The sequence below is a fragment of the Sus scrofa genome, chromosome 13, assembly GCF_054392235.1.
Source record: "Sus scrofa isolate SSC_HxYL_T2T_F1_AM1 chromosome 13, Sscrofa_HxYL_maternal_Yorkshire_Landrace_v2.0, whole genome shotgun sequence".
Taxonomy (NCBI): domain Eukaryota; kingdom Metazoa; phylum Chordata; class Mammalia; order Artiodactyla; family Suidae; genus Sus; species Sus scrofa.
Window position 1 is genome coordinate 215327613 of NC_139395.1, and position 14530 is coordinate 215342142.

Consider the following 14530-nt stretch of genomic DNA (forward strand, 5'->3'; position numbering starts at 1 on the left):
GCCAAAGATCAAATCTGTGCCACAGGAGTGACCCAAGCCACAGCGGTAACACCTTAACCCATTAAACCACCAGGGAACTCCTGGTCTCCGTTTTATGAACACAGGGGCAAAAAAATTACCTATCAGTTCTCAGTCTGAACTATATCGCACAGTCCCCACCACAAAATGTCATCATCATTAGCTATAGTTCCATCTGCGGAAACAAAGCTGAGCTCGTAGTTTGTAGTATACAGAGGAAGACTTGTCAAGAAGTCTAAGCTCTTTTCTCTTACAAGTAACAGACACCCATTTCAGGCAGACAGAAACACAACAGCAGGAAACTTTTTGGCTCCAGTACAAACTGCATTGAAATCTGGTTTCAGGCATGGCAGGAACCAGGTGTTCAGATGAGCTTCATCAGATGTCATGCAATAAGATTCTGATTGGCTCTTCTTGGGCCTATGACTGACCCAGAGGCAATGGGAAAGGGCTGGTGCACTGAAGCCATGAGAAACAGGCTCCCACCCAAGAAGGGCTTCTCCTCCCAGGAGGAGGAAGCATGGTGTTGGATGGACAAACTGCAGTTCCCTCACCCATTACTTCAGCCATCTGCTTGGTACCTGGTTTTGTGGTTTACATTTTGAAAGGAATTAAAAGTTGCCTTGTGATGCAGTGGGTTAAGGATCTGGCATTATCACTGCAGCAGTGGGGGTTTGATCCCTGGCCTGGGAACTTCTGCATGCTGCAGGCTCAGCCAAAAAAAAAAAAAAAAAGAAAAAGGATTATATTTTACTCTCTAGTGAAGATCTTATAACTAGGATACTATCATTTGCTAACTTAAACCAACAGTTATGCTTTCTCCAGCTGTGTCTATGGTTACAGTTGTGGTTCCAGGGAAAGAGAGCTTGTCCCTCTCCCTGGCTGATTTGCCCTCAGTTGTCTCTGTCATAGGTACTGATGGATGGATGAAACTGCTTGTCCGCCACCAGTGCAGCCAAGCTTTGTCAAGTCAGGCATTATTGGGCCTGGCTTTTGTGCAATAATTAATTTTTACCTCAGGGCAGTACTGTAGTAATATAATTGCCTGATTTTTACTTAAAAAAAGAAATTGTAGAAGTTCCCATTGTGGCTCAGCAGGTTAAGGATCTGGTGTTACCACAGCTGCAGCGTAGGTTACAGATACGGCTACGATCCAGTATGGCTGTGGGGCTGTGGCGTAGGCCTCATCTGCAGCTCCAGTTCCACCCCTAGCTCAGGAATTTCCATATGCTGCAGATGCAGCCATACAAAGGGGAAAAAAAGAAACCAGAGAGTTCTAAAGCTGGAGGTAATTTGATTTGGCGGCTTCTCGGCGAGACCTTTTTTTTCTTCTTGGCTGCACCCAAAGCATGTGGAAGTTTCTGGGCCAGGGATTGAACCCACACCCCAGCAGTGACCCAAGTCGCTGCACTGACAATGCTAGATCCTTAACCTGATGTGCCACAAGGGCATTCACTCAAAAAGACTTAATTAGCAAATTATAGAGTACCAAAGAAGTCTTTGGATATAACTACATTTTGTTTAAGTCTTGAACAAATTAAACATGTACACTAGCCATATAAAGCATGAAACCGAATGAGACTGTTTTTCTGTTTTTCATATCATTTGAATGATATGTTTTTCTCCACCTAGAGTTTTTGTGCCTGCAGTGGACATGCATTTGCTCTCCCATGTATATTTGTGTCTGGCATGTGCCACACACTTTGTTCTAGATGCTGGTGCTACAGTAGCAAGCAGCATGAGCAGGGCCTCTGCTCTCCGGGGAGTGGCACAGAAGGTGATAGTCAAAAGCAAATTAACAGGAGTTCCCACCATGGTGCAGTAGGTTAAGAATCCAGCTGCAGCAACTCCAGTTGCTGTGGAGGTGCAGGTTTGATCCCCCGCCCAGCACAGTGGGTTAAAGGATCCAGTGTACCTGCAACTGCGTCCTAGGTCAGCAGCTGCAGCACAGATTCAGTCTTCAATCCCTGGGAACTTCCATGTGCCTCAAGTGCGGCCATTTAAAAAAAAAAAAAAAAAAAACGAAAACCTAAATGAACAATGGTATCTTTCAACTCTCCTGGAAATTCCAAATTATTCCAAAATAAAAGGGTTTTTTTAATTAATGGGAGTGGGGTGGGGGCCACTTGAGATGTTGCAGAAGATGTCCCTGAGGAAGCGACAGCTGTGCTGTGACATGAAAGACAGCTCTGCCAAGCCCTGGAAAGGCACTGCCCAGAGGGGATGGTGAGTCTTTGAGGTGGGGGTGGGCAGAGACCAAGACACCTGCAGACCAGCTTGGCTGGAGCCTGATGCCATGGTTATCTGAGGTCAGGGAGCGAGCGGGGGCCGAAGTTGGTGGCGCTTGATGCAGACAGAGCGGGCTTAAGAACTTGGACGTCAGCCCACTTGCTGCGGGAAGCCATTAAGTGTTTGAAGCAATGATAGGATCTTACTGAGTCTTTAGAAAACAACAATTTGGCTGCCGGAAAGAAACCAGGAGTTCAGTTAAAAGGATTTTGCGGTGCTCTGGGCAAGCGATGATGTAAGCTTGGAGGCAGGGGCGATAGAGAAAGGTGGGCTGGTGCACGTGTGGAGTGGACAGAACGTGCTGATGGGTTGGACGTGGCTGTTTCCAAAAGGAGGCAATCAAGGATGCCTTTTCTTGTTGGTTTAAACAATTGAGGTGGAGAAAACTGAAGCAAGAACATTTCGGAGACAGAAATCGAGCTTGCAACGGCAAGTATTAAACCTGAGATGTCTGGGAAGGAGCCAGCACAGGTCACTGGGGTAGGAGGAAAAACCAAAAGAACATCAAGTCACGGAAACTCTGGGAGAGAGTGTTTCAAGGAGGAGGGCAGAGGAACCCAGCCAAAGGCTGCTGAGCAGTAGAGTGAGATCGGGACAGAGGCTCACCGGGTGTGACCTGGGGGTGGGGAGACGGGATTGACGTAGGTGGAGGAGAGAATGGGAGACCGTGGGTGTGGATAACTCTTGCTGAAGCTTAGCTGTCAAGAGGTCAGTACGGAAGTAGTACTGAGGACCAAAGAGTATCTTTTATTTGGTTTGTTTTCCAACTGGAGTTAATCAAAATGTATTTGTATGGGAGTTCCCACCATGGCACAGCAGTAACAAACCCAACTAGTAACCATGAGGTAGTGGGTTCAATCCCTGGCCTCCCTTAGTGAGTTAAGGATCCGGTGTTGCCGTGAGCTGTGGTGTAGGTCACAGATGTGGCTCAGATCTGGCATTGCTGTGGCTGTGGCATAAGCTGGCAGCCACAGCTCTGTTTTGACCCCTAGCCTGGGAACTTCCATATGCTGTAGGTGCGGCCTTAAAAAGACAAAAAATAAAATAACCTGCTTGTCCACCACCAGTGCAGCTGAGCTGTGTCAAATCAAGTGTTATTGGGCCTGGCCTTTGTGCGGTTATTAAACTTGACCTCAAGGCAGTACTGTAATAAAATAATTGCCTGATTTTTATTTTTAAAAAAATCAAAAGAGTCCCTGTTGTGGCTCAGCAGGTTAAGGATCTGGCAGTTCTGAAAGCTTAAGTGTAGGTCACAGAGGCGGCTTGGATCTGATGTTGCCATGGCTGTGGCCTAGGCCTCAGCTGCAGCTCCAATTCCACCCTAGCCTGGGGACTTCCATATGCCACCATCACCCAAGGGGGTGTTGGAGTTCCAAAAAGGATGATGAGAATAGAAGTGAGCTGGTGCTGCTTTGTTTGGTCACAATACCCAGATTCTTAGTTGCTGAAATTGAACATGTTAGCAGAAGACTCCAACCTAGACGTACCCACACAGTCAGTGTGGAAGGTGGGGCTCATGACTCAAGTTCATGTGATGCTTTGGGGGCATCAGTGGTGACCCGTCCGTCACGATCAAAAAACAGATGCCTCTTTGGGTCCGCAGATGCTGCCACGGCCGCTTCAGCGATGGTGTCCTCGTCAGCCCCTTCGGTGTACAGCGTGCAGGCCCTCTCCCTCCTGGCAGAGGTAAGCAGGCCTCAGGCTCATCATCCCTCCGGAAAGAGTCTTTGCAAAGGCAGTCCTGCTCAGGTGCCAGGAAACGTGGGTCGCACCGTCGCTGGTGAGCCTTAGAGCCAGCCTGAGCCTCAGGCTGCCCTGTGGAGTTTTCTCTTAGGCTCTAACATACCCCAGGACTAAATTTCATATTGCTTCTTACTTAGGAGATGTCTCTTCTCCGGTGGTCCTGTTCTTTCAGGTTCTGGCATCTCTCCTGGACATGGTTTATCGGAGTGATGAGAAGGAGAAAGCAGTGCCGCTGATCTCGCGTCTGCTGTACTATGTTTTTCCTTACTTACGCAATCACAGGTAAGGCTTGCTCCTTCCATCGGACCCCACCCCCGTCCCATGACCCCGCCATGTGTGGGAAGAAGCCCAGGGGACGTGCATTCAGTGGGCGTCCTGGCACCATCTCTGACCTCGACCCTTTCCCCTTCCCACCCCATCCAGCGCCTACAACACCCCCAGCTTCCGGGCTGGCTCCCAGCTGCTGAGTTCTCTGAGTGGTTATGCCTACACGAAACGAGCCTGGAAAAAAGAAGTCCTGGAATTATTCCTGGACCCGGCCTTCTTTCAGATGGACACTTCTTGTGTGCAGTAAGAAATGCTGTCCTGATAAAAAATGTGCCTGGACTCTTCAAGTGGAAAAGGGTTCGGGTTTATGTAATTAATCCTCATTCCTGAAATGAGAACAGAACTAGCTTCCACCCAGATCATAAGACATCACTCACATGTTTACCGTGTATTCCTGGGAAAGGAATTAGGTCTTAAAACTAGAAAGATGTCTTTTTTTTTTTTAATAGAGGAATTCCTAAAGAGCATAGTATAGGGTTCCAGTGGTACTTGGTCTAATGCTCCTTTATCTTGTAATCATAAGATGCTTAACCAACATTAAGAGGACAGGGGTGACACTGCAGTGTCCTTATCCCACTTCTCGACTCCCACTCCTGGAGCTCTCACTGAGACCTTGTGGCCGGCTCGACTCTGCAGGGCAGCAGAGATGCATGGAATTAAAGCTGCAAGCTGTACTTACTGTGCCTTTTTCTTGGAGGTCAACAAAACCACTTGCAACTCTGCCCCTGGCGGGGCTGACCATGACTTTATTAATGGCAGGGATAGAGGTGGAGACTGGTCAGCTTTTTCCTGTGACCTGAGAGTTTGCTCTGCTGCCACCAGCCCCTGTAACTTTCACCCTGTTAATCCTGTTGTGAGGCAGGGGAGCCCGTTGAAAAACAGAGGTATTTGTCTTCCTGCCCCCCGCAACCCCACTAATTTCCATCAACACAAGTGTATGGATGCCATCTATGTGGACATATTTAAGGACAGCCCTTGCAAAAGCCAAAGCACCTTGACTAATTTGTGTTTTCTTTTATGGTGAGCTGGAAACTATTTATTATTCTCTATGTTAAGGGCTTTGCCTTTTTTTTTTTTTTTTCTTTTTAGGGCCACATCCAAGGCGTATGAAAGTTCCCAGGCTAGGGGTTGAATTGGAACTACATTTGCCAGCCACAGCAATGCTAGATCCAAGCCACATCTACAACCTGCAACACTGGATCCTTAACCCACTGAGGCTAGGGATTGAACCCACATCCTTATGGCTACTAGTCAGATTCATTTCCGATGAGCCATGATGGAAACTCCTAAATGAAAGCTTTTGCATAGTTTTTCCTTACATAAAAACTCTTCATCCGAAGTTCTCCTGTGTGGCGAACCCAACGAACCCGACTAGCATCCATGAGGATTCTGGTTTGATCCCTGGCCTGGCTCAGTGGGTTAAAGATCCCACGTTGCCGTGAGCTGTGGTATAGGTCACAAATGTGGCTCGGATCCCACATTGCTGTGGCTGTGGTGTAGGCCGGCAGCTGCAGCTCCAGTTTGACCCCCAGCCTGGGAACTTCCATATGTGGCAGGTGTGGCCCTAAAAAGAAAAAAACAAAAACAAAAACAAATTCTTAATCTGTTTCACTAACTTTTCAGAAAGCAGTTTTTAATAGATCTTAAAGGAACGTGTTCCTTTAATCGGACTGTCACCCTTTGCATATTTAATTAACTTTGCTTTTTTTAATATCCAGTTGGAAGTCCATTATTGACCATCTCCTGACTCACGAGAAAGCCATGTTTAAAGATTTAATGAGTAAGTTCTTCTGTGGTCCTTGCACACAAAGTCACCCATTACAGAACCCATGCCTTTTGGTCACAATCAGCTTTACCACGTATTTCAGGACCTTGCTCAAAACTTTTGTGGTGCCATCTTGGCCGCAAACTGTGATGTCAGGACTTCCTAGTTTCAGTGTGTTCATCAGAATGCCTCTAACCACCTTTTCCCCAGTTTTATAGTAGAGAAAATACTTTTGAAAGTAATGGTAAGTTGATCATAGTCTGTTAGGGGTCCTTTCCTGTACCTCACAGCCTCTTCAAATACCTGTCATTAAGTATCATGAAAGCAATGAGTACTTTTATAAATATGTGAATAATAACCATACACTCTTGCTGAACCAAGGTCATGATCTTTCACCAGGGAAGATAGGAAGTAACACTAGTAGGAATGTCTGATCACCTACCTCTCAATGCAGTTTTCTCACCAATGGAACTTATTTGCTGTATTTATTCTAGACATGCAGAGCAGTTCTTTAAAACTGTTCTCAAGTTTTGAGCAGAAGGCCATGCTGCTGAAGCGCCAGGCTTTTGCTGTCTTCAGTGGAGAGCTTGACCAGTACCACCTCTACCTTCCTTTGATTCAAGGTAAGAAGGCCACCCCCACCCCACCCCACCTCACCTGACCTCCCCTCCACCCCCTGCCCCACAGACTGGCCCAGAGTGCCAAGAGGTGGCAACCAGAGGGGCCCATAGCCCATTTTGGCAGAATGATTTGAACGTTAAATGAGTGCTTGGCAGGAGTGATTGTAGAAGAGCTTTAGAAATATATTGGTACATCTGAAACTTTAATTTATCTAGTACTTTTTTTGGCTGCACCTGTGACACATGGAAGTTCCCAAGCCAGGGACTGAACTCCAGCCACAGCAGCGAGCCACACGGCTGCAGTGACGATGCCGGACCCTTAATCCACTGTGCCACAAAAGAACTCCTGAAACTTTATTTTAAAAATCAGGGTTTTTTTCTTTTTATAGCCGTACCTACAATGTATGGAAGTTTCCAGGTGGGGGGTCAAATTGGAGCTGGAGCTGTAGGCCGAGGCCACAGCCACAGCAATGTCAGATCTGGGCCAAATCTGCAATCTACACCATGGCCATGGCAACATCGGATCTAAGCTGCATCTGTGACATACACTGCAGCTTGCAGCCACATCAGATCCTTAACTCACTGAACGAGGCCAGGGATCGAACCTGCATCCTCATGGATATTAGTCAGATTCATTTCCACTGAGCATGACAGGAACTCCTAGTAGTGGGAACTCCCATCCCACTGCGCCACGATGGGAACTCCTGAAAGAATTCTTAAGTAAGAATGTGTTTTCCTAAAGACTCGTGGCTTAAATGGAATGTGATAAATCTTTAGAGAATCCTATGAAAGGAGTTCCTGTTGTGGCTCAGTGGATTAAGAACCTGACTAGTATCCACGATGTTGCAGGTTCGATCCCTGGCCTTGCCCAGTGGGTTAAGGATCCCACATTGCCATAAGCTGTGGTGTAGGTCACAGGTGTGGCTGGGATCCCTCATTGCTGTAGCTGTGGTGTAGGCCGGCAGCTGTAGCTCCAATTCAACCCCTAGGCTGGCGACCTCCATATGCTGCAAGTACAAAAAAAAAGACCAAAAAAAAAAAAAAATCATATTAAATATCATGAAGACTAGAGTAACAAACAGTTTTACAAACATTAAAATTATGGCATAAATCCTTTTGGGGGACTCAGATTTATTAAGGTGCAATTTACATATGGTGAAAGTCACACTTCTGTCTATACAGTTCTGTGAATTTTGACGAACACACATGGTCACATAACCACCACCTGAGTCAAAGCACAGAACGTTTCCATCACCCCGAAAGTCCCCTCGTGCCCTTCAGAGGTCATCTCCTCCTTTCCCCGACCCAGTCCACCACTAATTTGCTCTGTTCTTCTAGTTCTTTTCCAGAATGTCCTGTAAATGAGATTAGACAGTGTGTAGCCTTTGAGTCTGGCTTCTTTGACTCACGTAATGTATTAGGGAGTCATCCATTCTATTGTATTTACCAATAAATAGCTTATTCCTCTTTATTGCAATTTATTTATAGGATTCCATTCTGCGACTTGTTTACCAGTTCACCAGTAGAAGGGCGTTCAGGTTGTTTCCCCATAGAATTCTGATATGAATCTCTTACTCTGCCCTCTTAAAATTTTTTCTTATAAATGTCTGTCAGCTCACAAAGCGTGTGCTCTTCTTTTTTCTATGGTTTTTTTTTTTTTTTTTTTTTTTTGCGGGGGTGGGGGAGGGAGTTGGAGTCCAGACCAGGAATTAAACCTGGGCCTCAGCAGAGAAAGTGCTGAATCCTAACCACTGAGACCACCAGGGAACTTCCTGTGTGCTCTTCTTTTTTTTATTTTAGGGCCACACCCAAGGCATATGGACGTTCTCAGGCTGGGGTAGAATCAGAGCTACAGCTCCCGGCCTGTGGCACAGCCACAGCAACGCAGGATCCGAGCCGCGTCTGCGACCTACACCACAGCTCATGGCAATGCCAGATCCTTAACCCACCGAGCGAGGCCAGGGATCGACCCCAAGTCCTCATGGTTGCTAGTTGGGTTCGTTAACCACTGAGCCATGAACGGAACTCCCCCTGTGCTCTTCTTAATGTATCCTGATGACTCTAAATGTCAGTACTGATTCTTAGCCCATCTCCCTACTTGATTAACTCTTTGAAAGGTCTTACTTGTTTTAGGTCAAAACAGTAACAGCTTTCACAATGTCAACTATGACAATATTGCAGATTTGTGATAATAAAATACTGTTATATTTCAGCTGACGTGATGTCAGCATGTAAAGCCTATAAGATGTCTGTGGCATAATGTGTTGACTAGCTAGGAAGTATGAAATGAGATGTGTGAAAGCAGATATTCAGGTGTGGACAGGTCCTTTCTCAAGTTACTGACAGGAGGCTGATTAGATCCGAGCGTGACCCCAAATGCCAGGAAAGGTGATGGCAGCCCTCCAAAGACCACGGCTCAGTGCAGAGCCAAAGCTGAACTTTGGGAGTTCCTATCGTGGCTCAGTGGAAATGAATCTGACTAGTATCCATGAAGATGCATGTTCGATCCCTGGTCTTGCTCAGTGGGTTAAGGATCCTGCGTTGTCGTGAGCTGTGGTGTAGGTGGCAGCCCTGGCTCGGATCTGGCGTTGCTATGGCTGTGGCATAGGCTGGCAGCTGTAGCTCCGATTAGTCCCCTAGTTTGGGAACCTCCATATGCCGCAGGTGCAGCCCTAAAAAGCAAAAAACAAAAACAAAAACAAAAAACTGAGCTTGGTTGCATCTTTACAGAATTTGGAGGGGAGGCAGAACAACAGGAACCACACTTCTTCTAGTTCACGTGCAGCATCCGTGATGGTGCCTTATGCAAAAGGCCGTCAGACAGTGGCCTGAAGGGCTGCATTAGGTCCAGGAGGAGAGCCTGGTGAGCCATGTAGCGTGCCGTCCTTTCAGTGCCCTCTCAGTCTGGGGACAAACACTTGCCCCTTCTCTCCCTCATCTCCCGTCACACACTCCCCTAAAATCCAGGCTGAGGCCTGTGGGGCTCAAGAGACAGTGTTAGGTATGCAGAACAAAAAGAGAACAGGCAACAGCATTTCTCAAACAGTGATGTGGAGACTTTGACCATGGCAGGACTCAGACATCCAATAATTCTGAGAAATCATGGCTCTGAGAGGGAGGTAGCAACAACATAGTATTATATACATTTTGTGTGTGTGTGTGTGTGTGTGTGTGTGTGTGTATTTTGATTTTTAGAGCTGCACCCGTGACATATGGAGTTTTCCAGGCCAGGGGTCCAATCAGGGCTACAGCTGCTGGTCTACACCACAGCCACAGCAACATCCGATCTGAGCCTCTTTTGCACCCTACACCACAGCTCACAGCAATGTCGGATCCCTAACCCACTGAGCCAGGTCAGGGATTGAACCGGAAACCTCATGGTTCCTAGTCGTAGGTTTCCACTGCGCCACAACAGGAGCTCCTGTGTTTATATTTACATAATATGTATTTCTATATCCATATAAAAGAAATTCAGCACAATGGTGACTTTAGATAGGAGATGGCTTAGGGCCCTTGGGGAGGAGGAATTTCTCCAAATAAACCCCTCCACTTTGGATAAATAGCTCAGGGAATGTTTCTCTAAAAATACTACATATTTGAAAAAGTAAACATATTTACCCCCTTTCATTTTTTATTAACCGACAATTTCCAAAGCACTTGCCTCTCTGCTGTCATTGTCCCCAGGACTGGTATTAGGCCCAGCCTCCATGAGGTCCTGGGGTGATGGAATTCAGAGCATCCTCTGATGGTGCTGGGATACTGACTGACCCCATGGAGCAGTGGCACCCCAGTCAAAGGAGCAGATGCATCCAGAAGGTTCTAAGTTGCACCACCTGGTAAATAATTCAGGCCTAATCAGAAGAGGCTGGAATGGGAACATCTGGCATTTGTCCTCTGAGACACCCTCTCAGACACTTTCCTGTCATTGACAGCACTCGAGGGGGTGCATGGGGTGAGGAGCTGAGCAGCTCTGCACATCTTGGCTCATAGTGACATAAATTTTACATTGATCTCAAAAGCTGTGCATAAGCTTAAAGCAACTTTTTTTTTTTTTTTTTAAGGGAGGGTGGTTCTCTTGTGGCTCATCAGATTGAGGATCTGGCATTGTCACTGCTATGGCTCAGGTTCACTCCCTGGCCCAGGAGCTTCCACATGCTGCAGGTGCAGCCAAAAAGGCAAAAAATAAAAATAAAATGCTGTTTATGTAGATGAAAGGAGGACAGGCATCACCCCCCCCCCCAAAAAGCCCCTGTAGAGGGAAGCAGCAAGATCTAGAGGCAACAGTCTATTCCCTTTAAGCTGAAGAGTGTGGCTCATTCCAGGTCCACTTCCCATGTTTTAAGTCTTCCTCCTCATCCTGTATTAGCTCCACTTTTGCATCAGGATACTGAGGCTCAGAGAGATTAGCACCCACATAAAGTTGCGTGGCCACTAACTGGCAAAACCTGGACTGAAATCTGAACCCTCTGTCTCCCAGTGATGGGCTGTGGTTTGTGTAGGTGCCCTCTGAAGCAGGCGAGTTTCACAGATGGGGAGCAGGGTCAGCAGGATTAAGCAGCCAGCCCAAACAAGGCTCCACAGCCTTCACAGTGGTGCAGGGATTCTGGCTCACGGCTTTCTCCAGCTCTCTGCTCGCAAAGACTCCTTAAGCCCATAAGGTTTATCACTGAGCTAAGAAAGGAATATTACAGATTCTAAAATACGTCATCTTAGCAGAAGAATAGTCTCCTGAATTTAGCTTTTTATTTTTATTTTTTGCTTTTTAGGACCTCACCTGAGGCATATGAACGTTCCCAGGCTAGGAGTCAAATCAGAGCTGCAGCTGCCAGCCTATAGCAACAGCAGGTGTGAGCCAGGTCTGCAACCTACATACAGTACAGCTCACGGCAACACCGGATCCTTAACCCACTGCGTGAGGCCAGGGATGGAATCGGTATCCTCGAAAATACTAGTTGGGTTCATAAGCCACTGAGCTATAACGGAAACTGCCATGAATTTAGCTTTTATTTGAAGCATCAACATGAGAGATGCCCGATTGTGTACAAACTACTTTTTTTTGATCCTTTCTGTTTCAAAATAGATGAACTCCTAAGAGCACTTAATGAGGTGTAGTCTGCTGTTGAGTGGCGTGTCCTACAGGAATTGATTAGATCCTTTGGTTACGGCGTTGCTCAGTTCTGTGTCCTTACTGTTTTCCTGGGAGTTCTGTCCGTTGGGATAGGGAAGTTGAAGTTCCACTCTAGTTATCCACACTCATTCTCCGTTAGGTTCTGGAAATTCTTACTTCATGTATTTTATACCTCTGTTGTTTATGGCCACACCCACTCCATATGGAATTTCCATATGGTGGAACTTCAGGTCAAGGATGGAACCCGTGCCTCCACAGCAGTCGAATTCCTAACCCACCGCATCACAGCAGGAGCTCAGGAATGTCGTATCTTCTGGTCGAATGGGCCTTAGCGCTGTGTAATGGCCCCCTTTGACCCTGGCCCTTCCCTCTGCTCCCAAGTCTGTTCTGTCTTGTGTTAATAGTGCCACCCCAGGTTTCTGAAAATGGTTGCATGGTGTATCTTTTTCCATCCTTTTACCTTTAACCTACTTATATCGTTATATTCGAGGTGAGTTTTGTGTAAGACAGTGTATAATTGAGTCGTTCCTTTAATCCATTCAACCAAATCTCTCTCTCTTTTAATGGGCATGTTTAGACAATTTACCCTTAATATCATTGGCTAATCATCGATGTCAGGGTTTATTTTCTGTTTGTTCCTTGTTTTTTATTCCTGTTTCCCTTTTCCTGAGGTTTCTTGAATATTTTTTCAGCATTCCATTTTGATTTATTTGAAGCGGTTTTGGGGTGTATCTTTCTTTTTTTTTTGCAGCCCTGAGGAATATGGGGTTCCCAGGCCAGGGAACAGATCCAAGCCGCAGTTGCAGCCTTCCTCACAGCTGCAGCAATAATGGGTCCCTTTAACCCACTGTGCGGGCCCAAGAATCAAAGCCAGGTCCTGGTGCTGCAGAGATGCTACTGATCCTGTTGTACCACAGCAGGAACACCTATATATATATATTTTTTATATATAGTTTTTTGTAGTGGTTGCTTTAGGTATTATAGTAAACATAAAATATACATATTTACTGTGGTCTACTGGTATCAACATTTATTACCGTTTGGGATGCTTCTCTCCAATGTGATATAGTTGTCTGAAATGCTACCTTTATACTCTGCAACCACAAGCAAAAAATACTTTTTGCTTTCACTGTTCAACATAAGTTAAATACTCAAGAGGAAAGAATATTATTTTTACTCCTTTATTTACCTTTTCTGTTGCTTTCTAGTCGTTCCTGATGTTCCATGTTTCCCACCATTATTTCTTTTCTGTCTGATGAACATCATTTAGCCTTTTTTAGTGCAGATCTGTTGGCAACAAGTTTTGGGGGGGTTTTTTGTTTTTCAATTTTGTACTCACCCCCGCAACAAATGGAAATTCCCGGGCCAGGAAGTGAATCTGTGACATAGCTGTGACCTATGCCACAGTTGGGGCAATGCTGGATTCTTTAGCCAGCTGCCCCTGGGCCGAGGATTGTACCCATACCTCTGCAAGGACCCAGGCTGCTGCAGTCAGATTTTTAACCCACTGTGCCACGGTGGGAATTCCGCTACAAGTTTTCTTAGTTTTCCTTCATGAAGACTTTTTTTCCTACCTTCATTTGTCTTATTTTGGTTTAGTCATGGCTTTCTCCCAAAATCTTCATTCTGGAAGGATAATTTCATTGGAAATAGAACAACTCTGGGTTGAAGTTCTTTTCTTTTGGCACTTGAACAATAGCCACTTCTTTCTGACTGTGATTTGAGAAATCTGCTATCATTAAAATTATTGTCCCTTTTAGGTAATGTATCATTTCCCTCTGACTGCTATCAAAATTCTTTTCTGTTTTTAATTTTCAGAAGTTTGATTACATGACCAAATGTGATTTCTTTGGTTTTATCCTTATTATAGTTCACTCAGCTTCTTGTATTTGTAGATGTACATCTTTCACCAGATTTGGAAAATTTTCAGTCGTTATTTTTTCAAATATTTTTCCAACCTGTAATCTTTTTCACTCTCCTTCTGGGACTCCAATGCACAAATGCTAGACCTTTTGTTGTCCCACTAGTCTATGAGATTCTTTTTTTCTTTTCTTTTTAGGGCCACACCCTCGGCATATGGAGGTTCCCAGGCTAGGGGTCACATCAGAGCTACAGTTGCTAGCCTACAACACAGCCACAGCAATGTAGGATCTAAGCCAAGTCTGCAAACTACATCACAGCTTGCTGCAATGCCAGATCCCTGACCTACTGATCAAGGCCAGGGAGCAAACCCACATCCTCATGGATACTAGTCAGATTTGTTTCCGCTACACCACAACAGGAACGTCTGTTTTTTGTTTTGTTTTTTTTTTTCCCCCAATCTTTTCTCTCTCCTTTGTCCAATTTGAATAATTACTATTGATTCCGTATTTAATTTTCATCTCCCACTGTCATTTCTATTCTGCTTGAACTCATGAGTAAGTTTTTCTATCTTGGTGATTCTGTTTTTTCGTTCTAAAATTTGTTTGGCTTTTCTTTGTATCTTCTGTTTCTTTGCTGACACTTACTATTTCTTATTTGTTTCAAGTGTCCATACTTGGTTATGGGAGTATTTTTAGATAGATTTAAAATCCTTTTCCAATAATTCCTACCTCTCTGTTATCTCTGCATTGGTGTCTTTGGGGTATCTTTTCTCATTCA

General features: G+C 45.5%; 1 protein-coding gene across 12 annotated transcripts in view; it reads left to right on the top strand.

Annotated features, from left to right (window-relative positions):
• The window catches only part of DOP1B (DOP1 leucine zipper like protein B), a 134498-nt gene that overhangs the window by 112192 nt on the left and 7776 nt on the right, over positions 1 to 14530 (top strand). For 7 of the 12 annotated variants that reach the window (XR_014825159.1, XR_014825160.1, XR_014825161.1 and 4 more), the window contains 5 exons: positions 3911 to 3993; positions 4223 to 4332; positions 4474 to 4620; positions 6096 to 6157; positions 6637 to 6765. Coding sequence is in view for 4 of the 12 variants with exons in the window: in XM_003132763.5 (XP_003132811.3) it covers positions 3911 to 3993; positions 4223 to 4332; positions 4474 to 4620; positions 6096 to 6157; positions 6637 to 6765 (531 nt within the window). In the remaining 8 variants the exon portion in view is untranslated. Of the gene's footprint in view, positions 1 to 3910; positions 3994 to 4222; positions 4333 to 4473; positions 5482 to 5909; positions 6158 to 6636; positions 7270 to 7611; positions 7808 to 14530 lie in introns of those variants that run through there. The other 5 variants (XR_014825158.1, XR_014825162.1, XR_014825163.1 and 2 more) reach the window with 5 other exon arrangements.